This window comes from Chlamydotis macqueenii, chromosome 5 (genome assembly GCF_036417535.1).
Source record: "Chlamydotis macqueenii isolate bChlMac1 chromosome 5, bChlMac1.mat, whole genome shotgun sequence".
Classification (NCBI taxonomy): Eukaryota; Metazoa; Chordata; class Aves; order Otidiformes; family Otididae; genus Chlamydotis; species Chlamydotis macqueenii.
Genome location: NC_141560.1, coordinates 50,422,781 through 50,446,691, shown reverse-complemented (window position 1 = coordinate 50,446,691; position 23,911 = coordinate 50,422,781). Strand labels below are relative to the sequence as shown.

Genomic DNA, 23,911 nt, shown 5'->3' with positions numbered 1-23,911 from the left:
AGCTGCCTTGGAGCCGGGGCTTTCAGGCTCCCGCTTTCTTGCAGCTCGCCCGGGGAGCTCAGGGCAAGGTTTGCCGGGGGACACCGCTCTCCACGCCTGCAGACGGCCCCTGACAGCTTAAGTGAGAGTAGGGTGTTGAAACATGCGGACTTAAAATCTTTGTGGCGTGCACAGTGCTTCTAGAGTAACAAAATAGGTTGTAGCTATGTTCACTGCCCTCTAGATTTTACAAGTTGGTCTGAGTCCATATGATTATTTGGCAAGATTTATGGATAGAAGAATACATTCACTTTATTCTGTGAAAATTAGGGTTCAGGTGTAGCTTGGCCATCACAGAATGGTAGAATGGTTTGGGTTGGAAGGGGCCTTAAAGATCACCTAGTTCCAACCCTCTGCCATGGGCAGGGACACCTCCAATCAGACCAGGTTGCTCAGAGTCCTGTCCAACCTGACCTTGAAACGCTTCCAGGCATGGGGCATCCACAGCTTCTCTGGGCAACCTGTGCCAGTGCCTCACCACCCTCATAGTAAAGAATTTCTTCCTTATATCTCATCTAAATCTATCCACTTACAGTTTAAAACCGTTACCCCTCATCCTATCACTAGACTCCCTGATAATGACTCCTTCCCTAATTTTCCTGTAGGCCCCGTTCAGGCTATAAGGTCTCCTCAGAGCCTTCTCTTCTCCAGGCTGAACAGCCCCAATTTTCTCAGCCTGTCCTCATAGGAGAGGTGCTCCAGCCCTCTGATCATCTTCTTAGCCTCCTCTGGACCCAGTCTAACAGGTCCATGTCCTTCTTATGTTGGGGGCTCCAGAGCTGGACGCAGTACTCCAGGAGAGGTCCCACCAAAGTGCAGTAAAGGGGCAGAATCACCTCCCTCGACCTGCTGGCCACACTTCTTTTGATGCAGCCCAGGATTTGGTTGGCTTTCTGGGCTGCAAGCGCACATTGCTGTCTCATACTCAAATTTTCATCCAGCAGTAGCCCCAAGTCCTTCTTTGTAGGGCTGCTCTCAATCCACTCATCACCCAGCATTTATTTGTGCCTGGGATTGCCCCAGCCCATGTGCAGAACCTTGCACTTGGCCTGGTTGAATTTCATGAGGTTTGCACAGGCCCACCTCTCCAGCCTGTCAAGGTCCCTCTGGGTGGCATCCCTTCCTTCCAGCATGTCAACCACACCACACAGCTTGGTGTCATCTGCAAACTTGATGAGGGTGCCCTTGATCCCATTGTCCATGTCACCAACAAAGATGTTAAATAATACTGGTCCCAATATGGACCCCTTAGGGACACCACTCATCGCTGGTCTGCACTCAGACATTGAACCATTGACCACAACCATTGGCCATCCAGCCAATTCCTTACCCACCAAGTTGTCCATCCATCAATCCATGTCTCTTCAATTTAGACACAAGAATGTTATGCAAGACATTGTCAAATGCTTTGCACAAGTCCAGGTAGATGATGTCAGTTGCTCTTCCCTTGTCCATCAATGCTGTAACCCAGTCATAGAAGGCCACCACATTTGTCAGGCACAATTTACCCTTAGTGAAGCCATGTTGACTGTCAGCAACTGCCTCTCTGTTTTCCAGGTACCTTAGCGTAGTTTCCAGGAGAATCTGCTCCATGATCTTGCCAGGCGCAGAGGTGAGACTGACTAGCCTGTAGTTCCCCAAGTCTTTCTTTTTGCCCTTTTTAAAAGTGAGTGTTTTGTTTCCCCTTTTCCAGCCACCGAGAACTTCACCAGTCTGCTGGTGAAGAACAACTTTTAAAACATGGTGGACACTGGCTTAGCTCAGTGGCATCTCAAACCCTGGAAGTGCAAGAGAAGGAGATGCAGTTGTAGAGGATGTAGACCTCGAGACACATACCTGGTTTCGTGCAGGGCTGGCATGCCCTGGGGACCCCAGAAGCTTTGTCTCCTCTACATCTTTCTGTGGCTAGTTCCCTTCCTAGGAACAACTGGCAAAGTAGTACGGTGCTGTGGGATCTGGCTGTTCCTTCTCTCACTCCTGAAGTTAGAATCTCTCTTCTTATTTGCCTCTCCCTCGAGGCTTGCTCCTTCCTTTCTCTGCGATGGGGTGTTGAGATATCATGCGATGACGCAGCATGATGAGATAATTTCTCCCCTCTCCCCACCCCCAGGCTTCTTGTTTTTATTCTTTAATTAATTTATTTTCTCGCCTACAGCTTTAGATTTTCTTTTAGTGTAGTAACTTTCTGAAGACACAGCACTAAAATTTTATTTGCTGTTAATCTTGAAAAGCAGTTGTTTTATAATCTCCCTGCTAGATTCACAGCATTAATTTTGCTGCAATTTTGCAAATTTGAATGTGGACCAAACATAATCCAGTCAGTGGTGAACCTGCAAAGGGAGCGGTTCCGTGAGCTCCCTTGGGGGAGTCCATCCCTCTCGTTTTACAGCAGTTTAACTGTAATAAGGCTGCCTTGCCCACAATACAGTATGTATTCCTACAGAGCAGGGAGTTAATTGTACCTGGATCCAGCAGCACACTATAAACATGTTTATGTCATGCAGAACAATTAGTGCTGTGACTCATTGCTGGGAGCTCCGCCTATGTTATATACAGGGCAGCATTTAATCATTTGTACGGGTCATCCACAACAGCAGTCAGCACAAATCCGGCTAGCATTCAGCATCCTGCAGATCCAAAGAGAAACCAAGTGCCATATCCCCTGACAGAGCAGGGGGCAGGTGGAAGACCACAGGTAACACTGCTTTAAAGGTTTTTTAATGGTTTGCGTTACATCTCCCAACATAGCTATTTCTTAAGGAGCCAGTTCTCGAGTTTTGGACAGAAGCTGAAAGGATGTTACCGTGGGCTGTGGTCAGAAATGCTGCTAAATGCTCTGATTACATGCCATTCTAATATCCTTTGGTAAATGGTGGAGGCCAGGAGAAAGCTGCTATGACCAGGTTGAAGAATTGTCAGGTCATTCTGTAGCCTTAAAAGTTACCCTCACCAGCTGCTCTGCCACTTCTTGCAGGAGCTATTGCTAAAACAAGTTTGTAGGGCAGTGAGCTTCCGATGCCCAACCCTCAGTTTCAAGTAGGGTGAGTTTAGGACTGAGTGAAGACAGGAGGATCAGACGTGAAGAGATGCACTTGTACCTACTCTCAGTTAAATTTTACTTTCATAAAGGTGCAATTAAAGACACACCTTGATGTTGTGTGGGAGAGCAGGTATCTCACTGTCCCCCAGCAAGCATGTGGTCACTCATGAAGGCATTTCAAAATGACATGGTACAAATTCTTCCAGTGTGGACCATGAGCCACATTCTCAAACATAGTCATGACCAAACGAGTCTGAAACAAATGTTTTCCTAACAGTAAAAGCAGAAGAGGAGCTGGATGAAAGACCTGAAGATTAAATTCTGGCAGCATGGAAATCAGAGGCAAAACTCCAAGTGAATTGGGGTCAGAGTTTCAGCCTAAAACCCAATAATCCAGATCTCATAGCTCTCCTCAAAGTAAAAATGAGTCAGCTGGTCATCGTTGGTATTAAAAGGGAAACATAAACCAGGTGAAATCCTTTAAGCTGACAGTGGCCAAGTGATAGTGAGCTTGCTCTGGAAGGAAAAAAGTATATCTGGAGGTGCTGTTTATGGAGTCCTATTTTTTTCTAGATCAAATGCACTTATTTTGCAGATGGAAGAAGGGCTTTTTTTTTTTTTAACTGTCAGCCTGTAAATTTAATCTAGAGCCTCTCTTTTTTTATGCACCAGCGGGATTTGAGATGGTTGTCTCTTCACCTATGCAGAGCTGGATGAATTTGGCAAATTATTTAATTGCTGAGGCTCAGAAGGAATATAAGCCACCAATCCCTTGGCTCTGCTGGGCAATAAATAAAAACAATAAATCTTTATTGTTTTGTCTTGAAGGTAATGAGGAGAGAGCCTGGGCAGAGCTGCTAAGTAGGTTGGTGTCAGTTTTAGCAGGAGTCTCCAGGACCCACCAAGGTAGGAAGCTAGGGGAATTTCTTTCTAGCACTCTCCCTGGGCCAGTATGGCAGAAATAATCCCATTGCTGGTTGGTAGGATTATGAAAATGAGCTGGAATAGACCCCTTTTTCTAGTGGTACTTTCTCTCTTTCTTTTTTTCAAATATCCTAATTATTTGCAAAATCCTCAATCACTGCTTTGTCAAGACTGCCTCTCAATCAGTTTGGATTGATTTCTGGAAAAGCCAGATGATGGATGCTGATTTTAGTGCACGGAGACTTTGATGTAGGGAGTTGTGTGTTCCAGAAATGGAACATGTGAACCAGGGAGCAACGCTCCAAGTGAGCTCTTCTTGAGTTATTTCCACCCTCTCCAGAGTGTGAAAAAATTAATGAATGCCAAATGGTACTGACAGTGACAAGTCTAGCCCAAGACCGCGCAGGCGTTGCTGTTGTATGCCAGCCTTGCATTTGGCCTTAGGAATGGCCTAGAATTAGGCAGCAATATCAAAGCAAAAAGCCTCAAAACCAAATATTGTGACAGAAAATGTTTAGCGCATGCTGGTCACAGCCATCATCCTGCCCTCCTGTGAACAGCAGCCAGCTCTGGTTTGGGCTGGCGCATTCTTGTCTTTTGGCAAGTTTGGGAGCACTAATTCCCTCTCTGTGCTCTTCCAGGGCATAAATGCTTTGTGCCACTCCTTGCGGAAGCGTCTGGGTCTCTCTTTCTGTGATGGTAAGTCCATGGCAAGTGCTAATACCTTTTCTCAATGACAAAGAGTCAGGGGGGTTTTCAGCCTGCGATCATTTCTGGAGCCCTCAACTCAAGAAGGACGCGGACCTGTTGGAGTGAGTCTAGAGGAGGGCTACAAAGATAATCAGAGGGCTGGAGCACCTCTCCTATGAGGACAGGCTGAGAGTTGGGGTCGTTCAGCTTGGAGAAGAGAAGGCTCTGGAAGGCCTTATAGCGGCCTTCCAGTACCTAAAGGGAGCCTATAAGAAACATGAGGAGAAACTCTTTAGCAGGGCCTTTTGTGATAGGATGAGGGGTAATGGTTTTAAAATAGAGGGAGGTAGATTTAGATTGGATATTAGGAAAAATTTTTTTACAAAGAGGGTGGTGAAACACCTGAACAGGTTGCCCAGAGAGGTGGCGGATGCCCCATCCTTGGAAGTGTTCAAGGCCAGGTTGGATGGGGCTTTGAGCGACCTGGTCTAGTGGAAGGTGTCCCTGCTTGTGGCCAGGGAATTGGACTAGATGACCTTTAAAGGTCCCTTCCAAACCAAACAATGATTCTATGATCTTGTGGACAAGCTTTAAAAATATTTTAAAATATTTTTAAGAAATAAATAGCTCTTAGGGATTTTGTCTTAGGAAAACTTCTGTGTGCCACTCATGTCCCACTTTAAATTGCTCCTGATGCCAGGGTTGGATCCTAACAATGTGCAAAGTATGGTCTGATTCTTTACAGAGAGACAGATTTCATTCATAGTGCCTGGTGTTGTTCCAAAATAATTCTGAAGAATTATTGTAAGAAATGAGCTTTTGAGAGAGTGCTTTAAAGACACAATTTAGCAGGTTTGGGTTTGGTTTTTTTTTGTGTGGCAGATGTACCTGCAACATGTTAAGAATGCATCCTCCTTCTTTGCTCTGCAGAAATGCCATGCCTATAGAGATTGAACTGGAAAGAAGAGAAGTTAATGGTACCATGCAGGTGCTGGCCTCTTAACAACAAAGTTTCAGATGTATTTGAAGCAGGACTTACTCATATGATAGATTGACCGTAGGGATGTGTCTTCTAAACTTTTCCACCTCTTCTCTATCTGTCCATGCTGGAGTTGTATTCAGTGTTCAACGTTGGTTTAACTGAATTACCTTTAACACTTTCCTCAAATGGCTGTGAAGATTCCTGATATCCCACCCAAAAGCCATTAGTAGGTCCTCTCTACAACCTCAGCACTAAGAAGCCCACAAGGAAATTCCACCTTCAGCAAAGGAGGTTTAATTTCTTTTTGTCTCAGGTAAATTCAAGTGGAAGGCAGTTGGGAAGGCCAGGAGGACAGGCAAGGGCCTCCAGAGCCTTCTAGTGGTTTGAACAAAAACCCAGCAGTCTTGGGACTGTCATCCCTCTTGTATTCCTAACTAAAATCAAGATTGTAATCGTTCTCCCCAAGCAGATCTAGCTACAGCCTTAATTGACGATGCAGGGGATGCAGACATGGCTGGCAGAGTGAATACCTCCAAGGGCTGGTGTCTTCTAGAGCTTTAAAAACTTTGTTTTTCCCAGGTGAGTTGGATGACAGGTAGGAGTGCGTGCTCTGCTCCAACTTGCAACTCTGGAGTTTGCTCTGACTTTACAAATCCCATTCAAGCCTTCAGCTGAAATTAGGTGTTTGCTTAGATGGATCAAAATAAGCACCTTGTGTGAGGCTTTGGAAGGCATTTCGAGCCCAGATACGTCAAGGGGTGTCTAGCCGTGTTTGCACATTTCACCACTTCTGAGAAGCTGACAAATCCAGCCTACATGACTATGGATACCTTCATCCCACCTCTTTCATCCATAGGCACTGAACATCTGCAACGTAGGGTTGTCCCCGACTCATGTAGTGAATGGAGCCAGCTGGGCACAGGGGTACCTGTCCCCTTTCCTCCACATCCCATGTTTGCTCCATGCAGGTCCTGAGTCCAGATGGAGAAACCAGCCAGCCACATGGAGCAGGGTTGGGAGGGGACATGTCTCCCCTGGCCCTCAGCAGGTAAGGATTTGTCCGAGGATGTAACACAGACCCTCCTCTGCGTGGGGAAGCTGTGTCCAGGATGTGCAAGGTTTTACAGACACATGCTTTGCCCTTCTCTAATTGCTTCATGCAGAAACATACATTAGCAGAAACACTGAATACACATCCTTTGTTTGTTTGTGCTTGTATAGCTTCGTCAGAAGGCTAACCGACAGAGAGATTCTTGTTACATTGTGTTGCTGGTGGTCTCCCAAATGCTCAAGAGCTATAAATCAGGCAATTGTTTGATTCTGACACAGGAAAATGTTTTGGTAAATGCAGGATGCTTGAGACTAGCTGAAAATGTCTGGGGCTCCCATTGTGTGCAGAATGTAATGTGTGCAGAGGAAATCTGCAGCATTCCTACAGCAAACCACAACAAGAACCTCCATACAGACCCAATCAGTTACAATTCTCATATAAATTATAATGGCTTAAATGTTATTTAAATGATAAACAGCTTTTGCATTCCAGACATTGCTGCGATTCCAGGAGGTGGCTGTATGATACCAGCTGAATGAAATATTGCATAGTGCAGGCTAAGTATGAGGCTTTATTTGTGTGTGCGTGGATCTGTTTTTGTCACATCTAGCATATTCTTTGGCTATAAACCTTGGATTTCCAATGCGCTGTGTGTATCTTGGAGCCCAGGGCTTCATCCATTATCCAGCAGCGAGTTGTCTGAAGGTCGGTCACGCCAACATGCCAGTAAGCTGAAGACGTAACCACAGAGGCGGCAGAAGCATCCATCACTTCTGGGCCGTCACCATCACTTATTAGTCTGTGCGGTTTTACCTGGACCCTGCTCAGCAGCCAATGGTATAACCACTCCTTAATCACAGTTTTCTACATAGATGGCCCTGTCACACTTGCTTAAAACAAGTGTGGCTTGAGCATCGGGAAGAAGAATGGCAAGTCTGTGGGTGATCATCCCTTGCCCAGGAGAGAGCTCACGCAGCAGACCTGGGCTTTTGCTATGGGAAGAGTAATTTTTTTCTGGCTGATTCATCGAGTCCTAGTATAGCAGAGCACTAGAGGCTGGTGGCATTTGCTGGCTTTTGATGCCTTCACTCGAAGGAGAAGGGTTGCAGCTGCTCTCTGGGCAGTCCAGCAGCCCTTCTGCACTGCTTGGCAGCTGCTTGTTGAAGCATGAGGGATTTCTGTTTGCTCAGGAGAGATTTTGGGGCAGAGGTGGGCCACAGCCACGGCAGCACCTGGGAGATAACTCCGGAGGTGAGTCCTCTGGCTAGGGTGAAATATATCCTAAGCAAAGTGCCACTTGGTGTGAGCAGGCACGGGAGGCTCCTGCCCTAGTGAGGTCCTGCTGGAGCCAATGAGACTGGATGGGTAGAAAGAACTGAACTTTTTCTTCCTATTTGGTCATGTTATTCTTGATGTACGTCTCTTGAATTCAGGCGTCAGGATTTTTCCAAAACTCTTTTGCAATTGACACAGTCTCTGCCCCATCTGCATATTTTGTTGTCAAATTCCAGCATAAGAAATGTTCTCTTTTGGTTTAATTTTTCCAGAATATTAGAGAGGAGTAACTGCCCTGTGGTTAAACAATGGGTCTGGAGTCCAAAGGATGATGGAGTCTGACTCCAGTCTTTTCCACAGACTTCCTCTGTGATTTCAGGCAAGTCATTAAACCCCTCTGTCTGTTAGGGTCCCATCTGCAAGACAAGGAGAATCTAATTCGTTCCATTGTCTGAGTCTCAACCTCTTTTTGTTTGCAAGGCACTAAACAAGGCCTCGATATTAGCTGGAGCTTCAGGGCTTTACCATTAAAAAGTTAATAATAACCAGCCATATTTCAGATAAAACATGATTTGCAGTTTAATATGCTAAGTAACAAAGACTTTACCAAAAGAATGAACAATAGCGTTTCCCATTTCGCAAAATAATTTGCCAGGCAGAATAAGTGCACCAGCGTTTTTATAAAAACAAATTATAAATAATTGCTTTTTGCAACTTAATACACATAGAAAGAGCCAAAAGAGTTCAGCAGCCACTGGGAATCTGATTTCATTGTCGATTTGGACTGTCTCCGTAGTTTTTATGAAAATCCCTGAAGACTGTGCTATTTTGTAAACTAAACATGGCTTTTTTTTTTTTTTTTTTTTTGCTGGCCATGTGGAGTCTTTTTCCATTCATTAGAGAGCTGCTTTTTTTGTGAACACAATTAGACAAAGGAATAAATCAGTCAACAAACATGGGACATAATTTTGGCAATACCGGGCCGTCTATGCTCTTATTTGCTTAACTGTATAAATCTTTCACCAGACTACAAATGAGACCAGTTCCCTCAGTGTTGGGTTTGGGGGAGGAGAGGGATCGGGCCAGATCCTGTGGATCTGATGGCTCCTACCAACCATGGCTGATGCTGAGCGGTTTCCCTTGTTACAGCAATCCAGCATTCCCACTACTGGGGAATCACTTCAGAATATTTCTTCCCTTTCCTCTCTCGCGTTACAAAGCTTAAGAAACATCCCCAGGATGATAGCTCCCTGAAGGCCGTGTCTCTCTAAATGTTTTCTATGCCTTTCTTTGCCCGAATATCTGCATGCCTCACTGGTTTTGGTGCAGTGGCCTCACGATGCTGTTGCAAGGTGGGGAAGGTATGCTTATAACTATTCATGTCTCACCTGATGTCCCCCGAGGTCAAGTCCTCCTGGAACCTCGCAGCACACACCCCATAGAAATGCATTTTCTCTTTGCAAGGAGAAATGAAAGCTTTGCTGGACCCAAGAGGCAGCAATCCCCTCCCTGGCATTTCCAGACAGCTCTCGTGCCTGCCATAGGTGTGGGTGCACGTCCCCAAGGCATTTGTGAGTGATCTGTGCTGGAGCACAAACTGGTTCATCCTACTGTTTTTTTTTGGTGTACTTGAAGAGAGCTGCTGGCTTGCATTCACGGAGGATTTGAGGCCTGAGAGATGCTCTTCGTCACTGGGCAGCACATCTGCACTTCTATCCCTCTTCAAGGCTCTTTCGAGGCTGTGAAGATTATTTTGACCCTCTGCAGACAGGTGACTCCCACCTAGGGTACCTTGTGTTGCTACAGATCATATTAAGCTTCCTTTGTGGAAAAAATACAAGTTGAGAGAAGGATTTGGGATTTATTTTACTCCACAATTTATCTTTTTTCAACCAACTTTGTCAACTGCTGGTATTGCTGTGGGTGGATTTCCCTTCCCCATGCATATGCTGGCCTTGCTTTCCATTTCCAGTGATTTGAGACAAGATTTCTGCCCAAGTAACGAAAACAGTAAGTTTTTATATTATATATATTTTTAAAGATGTTCTCAGGTTTCCCACCCTGTTTTTTGGGAGATCACCAGATAAACAGGCCTCAGGAAAGATATACCAGGGAAAGCAACTATAAATACTCCAGAAATGTTGAGAATACATGTCAAGGCTTAATATATAGCTAATGGCCTAATGTGCAGTTTCATCACAAGACATTTGTCTCCATGCTTGCTTTCACTGTAGTCTCCCTGGAATATCTATCCAGTTAAAGTTTATTTATCCTACCCAGGAAAATTCATTTCCTATTCATAACCTATTCCTCTGCAGTTTTAAAATTAATGTTTATTTCTTAAAGATGGATTGTCAGTGACCGAGTGCTACCCATGGTGTAGTCTGTAACTGAGCCAGAAGGAGCCCTTAGACAAAAATGCAATGCCAGCCTATGCCATCTGTCATGAATGGTGCATTATCGCTACCAGTATAGATGAACTGGCCCCTAAGTGGATGGCTACAAACACAATGTTCAGTGGTGCCTAGCTGGGAACAGAGTTCATCTCCATCCTTCTTTGGGGCTTGCAGACTTTTTCAGATTGGCTTCTCAGTCAGGGGAGGAGGAGGATCTGCCTTGTGTCGATCACACTAGCTACTTTTCCATCGGTACTCGTGCTGCCACATTTAGCCCCTAGATCGATGATTCATGAGGCAAGATTATAAAAATCAGGTGCTGAAAGTCAGGAAAGTCCAAGTTCCTGTGCAGGACACTGAGATGATCCAGGGCTGCCAATGTCTTGGCCAAGTTTGGAGAATATAGCTCATCCCTGTGTCCTTGGGGCCAAAACAGTATGGACATGGCTTGGCTCATGGCTTGTAAAGGTGACTTAAAACTGCCACCCTCTTCCCTTTGTCCTGTTTGTGCCAAAGCACAGGGGTGGGGAGATAAACAATCCTGCCCAAAGAGACAATTGCTAGAAGAGGATTGCTGAGTTGAGCCCAGGGCACTTTCTTACTTGCAGCCTGATCAGCAGCCTGATGCTAAGGAGCAGGCGTGGACACTGAGCCATCGAGAGGCATCCAGTGATGTACAGGAACCGAGTCTGGTGATCGTAGCTCATTCTCCGTGGTCACCTCCACACCAGGTGGTCCCTGCTTCTCGGAACTGTGTCTTTTGCCCCAGAGGCTGAAAATTAAACTCCAGTGGTTTTTTACTCCATTTCTCTTGTCAATGCCAGTAAAAAGGAGCTAAATCTGAGCGAGAGCATCTGGCTGGTTAGCTGTCTACACTGCATGCCCCGGGCAGGATGAGGCTTGTATCTGGTGGAGAGTGGCTGCATCTGCAAGTCATTGCTTCCCTCAGTCGCCTTGCTGGGATCTGTTTTCAGTTGCTGCTGAGACAAACTCACCAGTCAAAATATTGACGTTTTTCAAGTCCAAGTCAGTAAGGTTTCCCGTAAACAGTGTTTTACATTGCATTTGCATGAGTTGTGTTTTTGGTTGTCTTGAAACCTCCATAAACAGAGTTCTGTCATTAATTTTACTCTTCTATTCAATGCTGGTAATTTGTACATTGTGCCTGTCCAGCGCAAACCAGGGAGTGACGATGTTGGTGCTGTGCTGTAGGACATTCAAAGTGCAGACAAATCCATTGTTTTGTGCTGAGATGAACCAAATGTTGAGCACTGATCCTTTGCTAAATTGGGATACATGCTGGGTAATCTTCCTTCTTCGGTAACAAATGCGACTTCTAGGGCATTGTGAGTTGGGTCTGTTTGAGTGCTGGTATCCCTGTCAGAAAGTCATTCTTTAAAGGTGCTTTTTTACTCATGCTCTGGCTATGTTTGCGAAAGGTTGTTCCTCTGCAGCCTTCAGCGATATGGTACCCGCCCCTGGTGAAGCATTAAACCTTTGGTCTTCCTTCTCCCTCTCTAGGAGGTACAGGCTGGCAGCCCTCACCAAATCCCACAGCTCTGCGTTGACATGTGTTGAAAAAAATGGTGCACCCAGAGATCTTACAGCTCCCTCTCCCTGGGCTTGGTTGGAAACCTGGGAGCCCTGACAACCACTCTGGATCCAAGCCAGCAAATGTCTGTCTCTGGATTGATGTGTCTGTGTCAGCCTCCACAGCGAGTCAAGCCTCCGTTTCTGAACAGAGGTGTTACTAACTTAGAGGGACCGGTCAATGATGGAGCCTTAGGCTGGAGGGTCTGCATGAAATGTGAGAGCCGGATCAACCAAAACCTCAAGGTTTTCAACAAGCTGAAAGTGGTGACAATTTACCCCAAGCCTAGGGCAGAATATCCACCTACATCAATACCAGCTGGGGACCAGCTAGACACATAGCAACTCGAGCGTGAGGACCGTGGGTGATGGCAATGATGTATGAGCCAATGATGCACGCTTATCAGGAATAAGGCAAACCATGTAATGGGCCATTTGAGAAGGAGCATGGCAGGATATCCAGGGAAGTTGTCATTCCCCTTTGCTTGGTGTTGGTGAGGCTCACTTAGTGTTGGGCCTCCCAGTTCAAGAAGGTTGTGGACAAACTGGATTGGACCCAGGGAAGAGCTACCAAGAAGATCAGGAGTGTAAAGTACATCAGCCTTGAAAGAGATGGCGAGAATTTGGCTTGTTCAGCCTGGCAAAGAGGAGGCTGGGGTGATCTAACGGCCACCTGCTACTGCTTGAAGGGCAGCTCAAGAAACAACGCAGCCAGACTCTTCTTGGTAGTGGCAGCTGATACCATGAGGGACATCAGCCACAAGCCACAGCTTGAGAAATTCAGACTGGATATTAGGAAAAACTTCTTTCCCAGATACTCAGGGATAGGGCAAATCTATTTTCTTGGAGTTTTTCAAAGCCATAGCTGAGCTGATATGTTCAAGCAGGAGAGTGGATGAGATCTCCTGAGGTCCCTTCCTACCAAAAGTCTGGTGATTCTACAAAATCAGGGCATTGGGACCTCTGCTTTCTTTTTCTTTTTAAAATAAATACAGTGCTCAACCAGATTTCCAGGCTTCAAGTAAGAAAACAACCAAATAAACTCCCAAGCAAACAAACAAACAAACGAAACCCCTGAAGGACAAATGAGTCTTGTTTATTTAATTCCCCAGTTTGCAGTCAGCCTCATGACTTGTGTGGATTTAATACTTTTTAAAAAAAATGGTTTTGGCATTGACTGGTAATTTGTAGTCTGAGTGGAGTCATATGTGAAGATTTGACAGCGGAGTCTCTCTATGAGTTTGCAGCACCTGGTGAAGGAGAGAAGATGGCTCAGCTAGAGGTGTTGATGAGAGCAACTCTGACTGTGTGCAAGACTGATGCTTGTTCCAGGATCTGTATAGATCTACTGCAAGAAGCAGGTCGGACTTGGAAATAGCTGTTCTGCTGCAAGCTTCGTTTGCAACCTCCAAAAATAAAATCAAAGTGCCTTTCATGAAGAATTAAAACAGTCATCTGTTCCAAGCCACCGGAGACAATATAAGTGAAAGAAGTGAAAGAGTTAAAGAGTTGATCACGTGTTCTTGTTTGGGGCAATGTCCGCGTTCACCCCGCTGGGACTCTGAGCTGGTCTTTCTTGTGATAGTTCTTGAAGCAATGAGCCCACCTGATACAAGGCTGAAGAATGAGATCTGTGGCTTGAGGCATGGTTACCTTTGATCCTGCCTGGCAAGTAAGCAAAGAAGAGGAAAAAAAAAAACAACGAATGGAAAAAATACATCCCTGGCATACTGACTCAGCAACTTTCACACTATAAGCTTTGAACTGTAGGCACAGCTTCTGCACCTTACTTATGCTCCACGATCCCAGCTAGAAAGCACCTTCGTGTCATTTTTCATCCCATCAGCCTGCAGTAAATCGTTCTGTGAGCACTATGAATGCAAAAGCCAGCTCTGAAGGTGAGGAAGAAGCAAGCGGAATGAGGAGCAAGAGCCTGGGGGAAAGCAGCCGCTCGGGAGAGGTCAAGAGGGGAAAAGTGATCTTTGTTGCCTACGTGATTGCAACCCTGGAGCTGACCTTCCTCTTCATGCACTTGGGAGTCATGCCCGTGAGTATGGACTGTCTGCTTCACAGCACGTCTTGCCTTCAATGCCAGGCTACGTAGTTTTCCAGCAAAGTCAGAAGAGGGTTTCTAGGAAGAGAAAGGAAAGTGTATTCCTACCTAGCAGGCAGGCTGTGACTGTGTTCAGTGTATGTCCAGGCGGTAGAAGCTGGTTTATTATTTGTACTGCAGTAGCACCTAGAGCCCTTTCTCAGCCTGGTGGCCCTTTGTGAAGCTGATGTAGTTTCTGTCTTCTTGCTTGCAGTGGGAGAGTGACCCAACAGGCAGGCAGCAGAAATCAGAGGTTTCAGATCAGAGGTGGGTTTTTCTGAGAGTGTAATAAACCAGTTGTGAGTGGGAATCATTGCTTCTCACTTGCTGAACTCTTCTGTCTGGTTTCATAGAATCATTTAGGTTGCAAAAGACCTTTAAGATCTTAGAGTCCAATCATAAATCTAACACTGCCAAGTCTACCACCAAACCATGTCCCTAAGCACCCCACCTACATGGCTTTTAAATACCTCCAGGGATGGTGACTCAACCACTTTCCTGGGCAGCCTGTTCAGTGCTTGATAACCCTTTCGGTGAAGAAATTTTTTCTAATATCCAATGTAAACCTCCCCTAGCACAACTTGAGGCAGTTTCCTCTTGTCCTATCACTTTTTGCTTGGGAAAAGAGACCAACACCCACCTTGCTATGACCTCCTTTCAGGGGGTTGTAGAAAGCAGTAAGGTCTCCCCTCAGTCTTTTTTCTCTGGGGTAAGCAACCCCAGTTCCCTCAGCCGTTCCTCATAAGACTTGTTCTCTAGACCCTTCACCAGCTTTGTTGCTCTTCTCTGGACATGCTCGAACATCTCAATATATTTCTTGTAGTGAGGGGCCCAAAACTGCACACAATATTTGAGGTATGGCCTCACTAGTGCCATGTACAAAGGGATAATAACTTCCTTAGTCCTGCTGGCCACACTTTCTGATGCAAGCCAGGATGCTATTGGCCATCTTGGCCACCTGAGCACATTGCTGGCTCATATTCAGCTGTCTGTTGACCAGCACCTTTGGGTCCTTTTCCACCAGGTGGCCTTCCTGCTCTTGTGAGCTCCTGGATTTATGATATGCCTGTCCACCTCTGTCTCTGGTGAGCCTGTGCCTTTTGGGAGATTTCACTGCTGGTTTTGTGCCTCCAGAGGCAAAGTGCTCCCTTCTTCTGGGACTGAATCAGCCCACAGTGCCCTGAGCCTGTAGGCTGAGAGAGAGTTTGTTTATGGGAGATCGGTTTAGTCAATCACCAATCAATTGCAGGGGGTTTGGGGACCTGGGGGCAAAGTGTGTACCAGGGCACCTCCCCACCTTCTGAGAGCTGAACTTGCCTGAGCATTTTAAACAACTCTTAGCAGATGGCACAGAACAAAAACATTAATCAGAAATAGCTGTCCCTTGAGCATACAATTTTTAAATACAAAAACTCCAAAGGGTAGTGGCTCTTCAAGGAGTGCATCTGTGCTTTTTGCAAGCTCAGGTTGTGGGTGTACCATCCAGATTAGAAGCAATACTTTGCCCATGTTGTGCTTGCCTTGATTCTGGCTTGCTCGATTAAACAACAGCTCCAAGACTTTACCACAGTCATCTCCTGGGTGGTGCTTGGGCTGCCCCAGGTGCAGGGTCTGGAGGCAGGAAGGCTACTTAAAATCTACCTCTTCCCTCTTAGCAGTAGCTGAGTATGTTCAGCTGTGTTGGACTACAAGTTAAAGGGTGACTCAGAGTTGTCACCTGGTGCAAAATTGATCTTTTTTGATCACATCCCCCTGATCTTCCTTAGTGCATGGTGTGGGACGGAGACTTTTGCTCTTTATTAAGCAACCTGTGTCTGACCCAATGAAGATTTCATGTGTAGGGATGGGGGACTGAGGAAGCGCTCATTTAGAGCCGTAGTCCTCTTCACACAGACGTTAAGCTCTTTTTTTCAGAAATATAGCATACTTTGTTTCCCCTGACCTGTTGGGTTTCTTTTTTTTTTCTTTTTTAGTACTTGGCAAAGAGCCTAGGTTTGGATTCAGTGGGGTTTGGCTACCTCCAGACAACCTTTGGTGTCCTCCAGCTCGTGGGAGGTCCCATTTTTGGAAGGTGAGAACAATTCTCATTACCCTTTTCATAGCTGACAAAGGCCAGACATTTTTATACTTTAATAAAAAATCATTTCATTCTGGTTTGTGGTCCTGTTGAAATGTTTGAAAATTTCATAAATGGGCAGGGGGAAAATAAATACTATAATTAGAAATACCGCAACATAGAAGCAGCCTTTATGTTAACTTAGCTATGTTTTAATGACACACATTTAAGCGTAACAATATACTGGGAACAGGCTTAAACCATCAGAGTCCTCAGAGCCCAGGTCCTAACAGCTTAATCCTGCAAACATTTTATAGCCATGTGTAACCTTAGAAATGTCTTGTGACTGGGAAACCTGAAAAAGAGGATATTTGTTGATGTTAAGTAGAGCTGTCAATGAAAATAATTAAGGATGGCGTTGACTTCAAGGATCTGATCTCTAAAAGCCCTTGGACACTACCATAATACACATTTTAAAATTAATAACAGTAACAATAAATTCTCCAGTGCAGCTTGGAAGAAAATGCATTCCTAAGAATGGAGATGGTGCAGAGAGCCCAATTTGAATGCTTTTTCTATTCATATACAAAACTAGAGTAATGTTTCTGTTCCCGACCTGGTGCCATGTGAAATCTGGTTTTCCTTCGTGCATGTCATTCCCTAATGTCCAGAAGAGATGCTGAAGGGAAGGAAAATGGCAAACCGGAATCCATCGGGATCTCTACTCCCACCAGTGTAGATGGGACTGAAGGTGTATATTGCCAGATTGAAGCCAAAATTTGCAATGTAGTTTTGAGATAAAAAGGATTTTCCAAGATGTGAGGCTGCTTTGATCTCAGTGTGAAGGTAGATAAAGAGAAAATAGGAAGGAGTGGGATAAGAGAGAGGAAGATGTGTAGCTTATGTCAGTTTTCCTTGTTCTTCTTCTGATGCTGTTAAACAGCTGTGAGAAGATGAAGGACTGAATTTACTTGTAAGGAACAAAACCAAAACAGCCTTGAACTATCTAGTGATTCATGGTCTTTAGGTTAAAAACAGCTAATATAAACTTCCTTGGCTTTCATGTAAACAGAGGAGCTTTGACCTGTACGTCTTCCTTAACACAAAACCTTTAATTACTTATGCTTAGCTTTGTAGACCAGTCTTGGCAAATTTTGTTGTTGTTGTTGTTGTTTCTTTTAGTGTAAGCACAACTAATTGCTATGCAAGGTAACATTCATCTGCTAACTAATATGCAATAAAAAGAAGGAAGGAAGAATCAGAGTGAAAAATTTTACCTAACACCTATTTTATGGTCGTTGTAGTCCCAGTTGCTCAGAACCTTTTCTGTGGCACTCTCTGACTTTTCCCAACTTAGCTTTTAAAAATATATTGAAGTTGAATAAAACCTGAATCAGAACCTCATCTTCTGGTTTGGAGTTTTTCCTCAAATACAAGCAAATTTGAGTCACTATTTTGAAGTCTTTGCTGAACCTAAGTAGAAAACTATCTATTTTCTTTAAGTGATGCTGAATGAGAAATGTTGCTTTGAACGTCCTCTGGAAAGGAGTGGGAGTAACTTCAGTTGCCATTGAACCTGAACTAAAAAATTAGCTAGTCTGATTCCCTGGTCTGAACCAACTCTGAGAGCAACCGAGTGAAATTTGAGGGCACTCTGAAGTGAAACCATTGAATGAGTTACTGAGCTGAGCTGCTGTAATTGCCTCTGCCTGTGGTTGGTCTTTAGCAGCTCTGAGATAAACCACATTTCATAGAATCATAGAATGGTTAGGGTTGGAAGGGACCTTTAAAGGTCATCTAGTCCAAACCCCCTGTAAGGAGCAGAGACATCTTCAGCCAGATCAGGTTGCTCAGAGCCCAGTCCAACCTGGCCTTGAATGTTTCCAGGGATTTATTCATTGAAATGCCAGAAGAGGAGACTTAAGCAAGCACATATTATCTTGTGCTCATGAGAGGTCTGGAAATGGGCTGAGCGGTGGCAGTTGCTGGCATGTTTCCCTGTTACACCAAAGTGCCTGTGCCTGCGATCCTAGGTGGGCAGCTGTGTTTTAGCACTGGTCCTTGCCATCCTCCTGCAGGCAAGGCTTCCAGTTCTGGGGGTGTCTTCTTTTGGTTGTTTTTTTTTTTTTTGGCAAAGTTTTGTATTGCTGGTAGACAGCAATAAAGAGAAGTTGTCCAGTGGTCAGACCCAGTGAGCTGAGCTCCTCTGAAAATATCTAGTCCTCTTTTGGGAACTGAGCACTTCTGAGAATCTGATCAGCACTTCGCATGGCAGATAAATGAGAGTGAGTTGGCCATGCAACTCCACCCATCTGGGTGCATCACGCTTGTAATGATCTGCATGGTCCACTTTCTGACAACCTTGTACCATTTCTGTACCAGGTTTGCAGACCAATTTGGCACCCGAGCAGCCTTAATTCTCTCCTGTGCATCTGGAAGTGCCTTCTTCCTGCTCATGTCCATCTCTGCCAGCATCCCTTTCCTTTTCCTCTCCAGGCTGCCAGCAGTGTTCATGCATGGGCTACCAGGTAAGGTTGGTCAGGGCTGAGTGGCTTTACAAATGGCTTTTATTGCCCGATTCCTCTCTTCTTGCTCATGTTGCTGGAAGTCAACAGGCTCAACAGCACAAAGGAAGGCAGGAGGAATATTTGATGGTCATCAGGGATGAAATTGTGAGAACATGAAGCAGCAAAGTGTATTGGCAAGGCTAGAAGCCTGTAGTCCCAGGTCCATCCTCCTGTATGATCTTGAGCAAATTGCTTGGACTTCACCATCCAGACGCAGGTGACAATCTTTTGCTGCCAGCAGTGCTATTCCAAACTTCTCTGTGGCCTTTTTGCAACCAGGATATTTTATAGAAGAGCTTTTCCCTTTCTCCGGTAAAATTAGCATATTGGTCAAAATGAAATGTGATTACAAAAATACCTTCCATTACCCACGAAGCTGTTCTGCTTTAAGTGGCCTTTCGTAGATATTTCCAGTAAAAACCATACACAGCCTTTAGCTGCTAGAAGTTTGTGTAACTCATGCGAGAGGACTCAAGTTGATAGGGTGTTAAGCCCTTTCTTGCCACTTGTGAAGTGGTTCATTTGAGTGGTTTGAGAGTTTTTGTTTCGTACGACTGACAGGCTGAACCAATTCCAGTCAGTGGTGTGCACGAGCATTTGCCCCGGGGATGCAAGGACCATTTTGTGGCAGGCATCATTTCTGCGGCCTGAAAATGAGTACACCCACTGCTGAGACCTTGTGGCAAGCTTCTTTCAAGGATTTTTTTTTCCCTGCAGGTGCTCAGAAGGTAATTACAGACCTGACTACTCCTTCCCAACGCGCTGATGCTTTGGGGAAGCTGGGTCTTTGCTTTGGAATAGGCATTATCATCGGCTCTGCCCTGGGAGGTGTCCTCTCCACCAGGTTTGGGTGAGTGACACACTTGTTCGGTGTTGGCCTTGTTGCAACCATTGAGGGATGCTAAGGGGTATTTTGCCTTCTCCCTCAGCTTTTGATGATCTCGTACTGCTGGTGGCAGTACAGGATCGTACTCAAAATTTTGCTTTCCATGCTGCTATAAAGAACTACTCCTACTGGTTTTAAGGAGACCTTGTTGAAAAATCTCATCTTCTGTCTACTTAAATGGGCTTAAAAACAAGTTGAAGTGAGAAATGGAGTCTGTCTGTTTCCAGGTTGTCTGCTCTTTGCAGCTAAGTGTGCTGAAAAGCAGTGTGCACTGCATAGCCTGCTTTTAGGACATGGTGTTGTACAACTGAGAAATGGAAATCAGAAGCAGTGTGAAACTCGTGGGGAAACTGGTGTGCTTGGGGATGCTCAATATACAGCGAGACCTTGGGAAAGCGGAAAGCAAACTTGGGAGAGTGGGGGAAGAGAGTGAGGAGGTCCAGCACTGTCACAGCAAGATGAAGCACACGCCTGCTGATTCCCTCTTTGCTTCTCACAGCCTGGCGCTTCACAGTGGGCTGCCACCTTCCCTTACGCACTGCAGTAGGAAAAAAAACACCTGATTTTACTGAATTTACCCCTCTCTGTTCCTTATTAATAAAGGAAGCTCAAAAGGTGTGGTGTGCCGGAGAACTTTGCAGGCAGGGAAGTGTAGGTGGCTGTAATCTTCCTGGAAGATTCCCCAGCATTTCTCATGAGTGGGGTGGGGGGTGAGAAATAATCCCTTGTGAACTTTTCAGTGTTTTTGTTGCTCTGCTTCTTAAATTACAGACACTTGCTTCTGCAGACTCAGGTTAGCGTGAAAATGACTTCCCCCCGCCCTCCCCCACTGTAGCCGCTCTGCAGCGTAGGACAGTCACAAGGGTCAGCTCTGGTTTTGGTCGGGCACGGGGTTGGTGCCGGAGGGGAGCGGCGTGGCGGGCGGCTGTCGCTGGCCGCTAGGTGTCGCTGTCGGCCCGCCCACCCGCGGTCCGGTGTCCCCCGTGATTCCACACCCGCCCCCCCCCCCCCCCCCCGTCCCCGTGATCTTTGTCCCAGCGGCACAGCACCGCGGGGTGGCCACGGTGCCACGTCACCTGGGCGTTTCGCGTGGGGCCCGCTCGGTTGCGGTGTCTCCTCTCCGAACCCTGCTGTGCGTCCACTCGGGCGCTGCGGTGATGCCGCTCCGTGTCTCAAATCTCTCCCGAGGTCAATTAGGTAGAAGACCTCAACCTTAGGGAGCAGTGAAAACTGTGCTGCTGTACCTTGGCCAAATTAATGGCTCCAGACGATCTCGGGAGTTTTCTTCCTCTGGCTTGAAACCTAACAAAGGTTTTCCTTCATTCTCTTGGGGCTGGTGCCTGTTCTGTTGTCGGCCAATTGACAGGAGGCTGCCTAGGAGGATTCATCTTGTAGCTGTCATATGGTGGCATAAAATGAAAACTGAAGTTGTACGTAATATTAGCTAATTCAGGATTTTAAAGTATTTATAGATGTTGATGGTTGAGTGGGGTTTTAATAAGTATTATATTTTTTTTAATCAAATACAGTGATTGTATCCCTTCTGTGTGTTAACTGTATGAAAGTAAATGTTACCTCAGTTCTCAGCTTAGTCTCTGGTTATATGCCCATATTTAAACAACAGCATTCAAGTAGCATTGTTATCTAGCAAAAATTTATGGGGTCTCACTTTCCAGCCTGTGCATGAGTCACTGGTTTCTAAAAAAAAAAATCAGCAGTGGGAGAGAATCCTCCGTTTCAGTTAATTAGTTAGAAACTAATGCAATCTGGCTTTTGGATGTCGGGGCTTGGTGCTGTCAGACGACAGGATGCTTCCAGACTCCTCAGCTTGCTGCTTATTTTGAAAGCTTCTGGTGCTTACATTTTGTTCCTGCAGCATAACACTGAGAAAAGTGAATGTTGCCCATAATTATGGGAAAGTAAGGGTTCTGCACCTGAAAAGCTAAGTAGCTTTTGCCTTCCCCATGGCAGGGGCTTGTTTTTTCTTGGATCCAGCGGAGGGCAGCTCTGACTCGCGGTTCATGCCTGGCCACCAGAGCATCCCATCGCAGTGGTTTTGGGGCTGCTCTTCTGTCCCGTAGCAGGACTGGGGAAAGCAGCCTGTCTGTTGGTGGCATTTGGTATTCTCCACGAGGATCTGTGCATCCCGCGGGAAGGATGGTGGGAATTCCCATTGACAAGGGACAAACTCCAGCATGCTGGCAGGACCCTTCTGACCACCCTGACATGTAGAGTGTTGCTTGATTTTGTAAACAGCAATTCCAGGCTGAAGAAGTGCACAGGGGAGGCTGCCTTGTGTGTTTGGTAGCCACCTTTGGCACAGTCAGATCCCACCTTTGCTCTGACGCTGTGCTTAGCTCCTCTGCCAGGTTTCTGTGCAAGGATTGGAGGAGCAATCCACCCATTTTCAGTGTCCTGGCTGAAACTGATGGTGAGTGGTAGTTCAGCCCTGCGAGCAGACAAAGACAGCTCTGTGCCATGAAACAGCCCCCAGAGCATCCCCAGTGCCTCTGGCTGTGTCTGCAGCACTGACCTGGAGGGAAAGGAGTGGGTGTTGCGTTGGGATGTACCCGAGGCTCTCTGGCCCTGTTGCCATATCCCACAGACTGGCTGTTAATCATCCCTCCCAGTTTCCCAGATTTGTACAGGAAGCCTTCAGCTGTACTTGGAGCTGCATAATCGCTTCTTTTTTTTTTTTTTTTTTTTCCATAGAAAAATGACCCAATCTTCTTCCTTTGAAAATAAGCATTTCTGCCATGTCTTGGAAGAGCAAAGCTGGAGATTTCTGTCCACACTGCATTCTTTACTGTCTCTGACCACAAAGTTGGCCAGCATTCCCCATCTGTTGTTGACAGCATTGTTCATATGTTAGTGGTGGCTTGTATACAAGAGATGGGTGGCTTGTATACAAGAGACGGGGTAAAAATCTGTCTCAGTTCCTCAGCTGATGTCATTTTGGTATTATTCCACTGTATTGCATTTACCATTGATGTACTCGGCCTAAAGGGCTGGTCTGTTGTTGTTTTCATTGTTGGAACAATATTTGTCAACCCTTATTTATCAGGGGAGCCACAGGGAAGTTGAATGGCTTGTTCTGATTTACATAGAGGGCTTTTTCACTGTCGGATCCTGACCTCTGCTCCTAAACTGTAGCCCTTCCTCTTCCTCTCTCTGAAGTACTACACTTTTCCCCTATGTTTTCCAAAACTTTGAATGAAGCTGTAGCAAATTGTGACTTTTAGTCAGACCTGGACATATTTCATTTGTTAAATGTGGCTTTGTCTTTCGCAAATCAAGGAGCTACTTGCCAGCTGCCTTCACCCTACTGAATTTAATTGCTGGAGACCTTGCTCTTAATATATAGCCCTGACCACTCACTTCTGTACAAACAGTGCGTACAGCTGTGAAGAACATACTTTCTCTGGGCAGGGTGACAGGCAAATTTACACTGCCTGAGGATCAGCTATAAGCCAATTTATTAACACAAGCAATTCATAGAATCATAGAATGGTTAGGGTTGGAAGGGACCTTCAAAGGTCATCTAGTCCAACCCCCCTGCAAGGAGCAGGGACATCCCTGACTAGGTCAGGTTGCTCAGAGCCTCATCCAGCCTGGCCTTGAACATTTCCAGAGATGGGGCCTCCACCACCTTTCTGGGCAACCTGTTCCAGTGTTCTATAACTCGCATTGTAAAAAATTTTTTCCTAATTTCTAATCTAAATCTACCCCCCTCTATTTTAAAACCATTACCTCTCGTCCTATCGCAACAGGCCCTACTAAACAGCCTATCCCCATCTTTCTTGTAGGCCCCCTTGAGGTACTGGAAGACTGCTATCAGGTCTCCCCGAGCCTCCTCTTCTCCAGGCTGAACAGCCCCAACTCTCTCAGCCTGTCCTCATAGGAGAGGTGCTCCAGCCCTTTTATCATCTTTGTGGCCCTCTTCTGGACCTTCTCCAACTGGTCCATGTCCTTCTTGTGTTGTAATCTTAACCATTTGGAAAGCCTTTTCATGTCTGTATGCTTAAAAAAAAAATGGTATTTTCTAGTCATTGATCAGTTGGATCAGGATTGTGGATATAAAATATCTGGCTTCAAAGTAACTCCTGTAGCTCAACTGAGGTCTCCAGGTTTTCGGTGAGTCTGCAAACTCTGTCACAGCTCATCCACAAAAGATGACTAAGGAAAAGAGCTTTGTTTGCTCCCTGCACATGTTCCCCTCTCCTTGTACACTTGCTAGAAAGTTGTTAGGGGACCACAGGCTGCAGGTGAGTGTTACCCCTGGAGAGAAGTGCTATGTTTTTTGTAGTAGGCTTTTGTGGCGGC

At 45.7% G+C, this 23,911-nt stretch overlaps 1 protein-coding gene across 1 annotated transcript in view; it reads left to right on the top strand.

The window, feature by feature from the left end:
* The first annotated feature begins 13,546 nt into the window (after nt 1-13,546).
* SLC67A1 (solute carrier family 67 member 1) overlaps nt 13,547-23,911 on the top strand; it is a 63,599-nt gene continuing 53,234 nt past the window's right edge. Inside the window, exons 1-4 of the mRNA XM_086748820.1 lie at nt 13,547-14,034; nt 16,053-16,150; nt 18,518-18,663; nt 19,420-19,552. Of these exons, the coding sequence (XP_086604946.1) occupies nt 13,861-14,034; nt 16,053-16,150; nt 18,518-18,663; nt 19,420-19,552 (551 nt within the window). The 5' untranslated portion in view covers nt 13,547-13,860. The remainder of the gene's footprint in view (nt 14,035-16,052; nt 16,151-18,517; nt 18,664-19,419; nt 19,553-23,911) is intronic.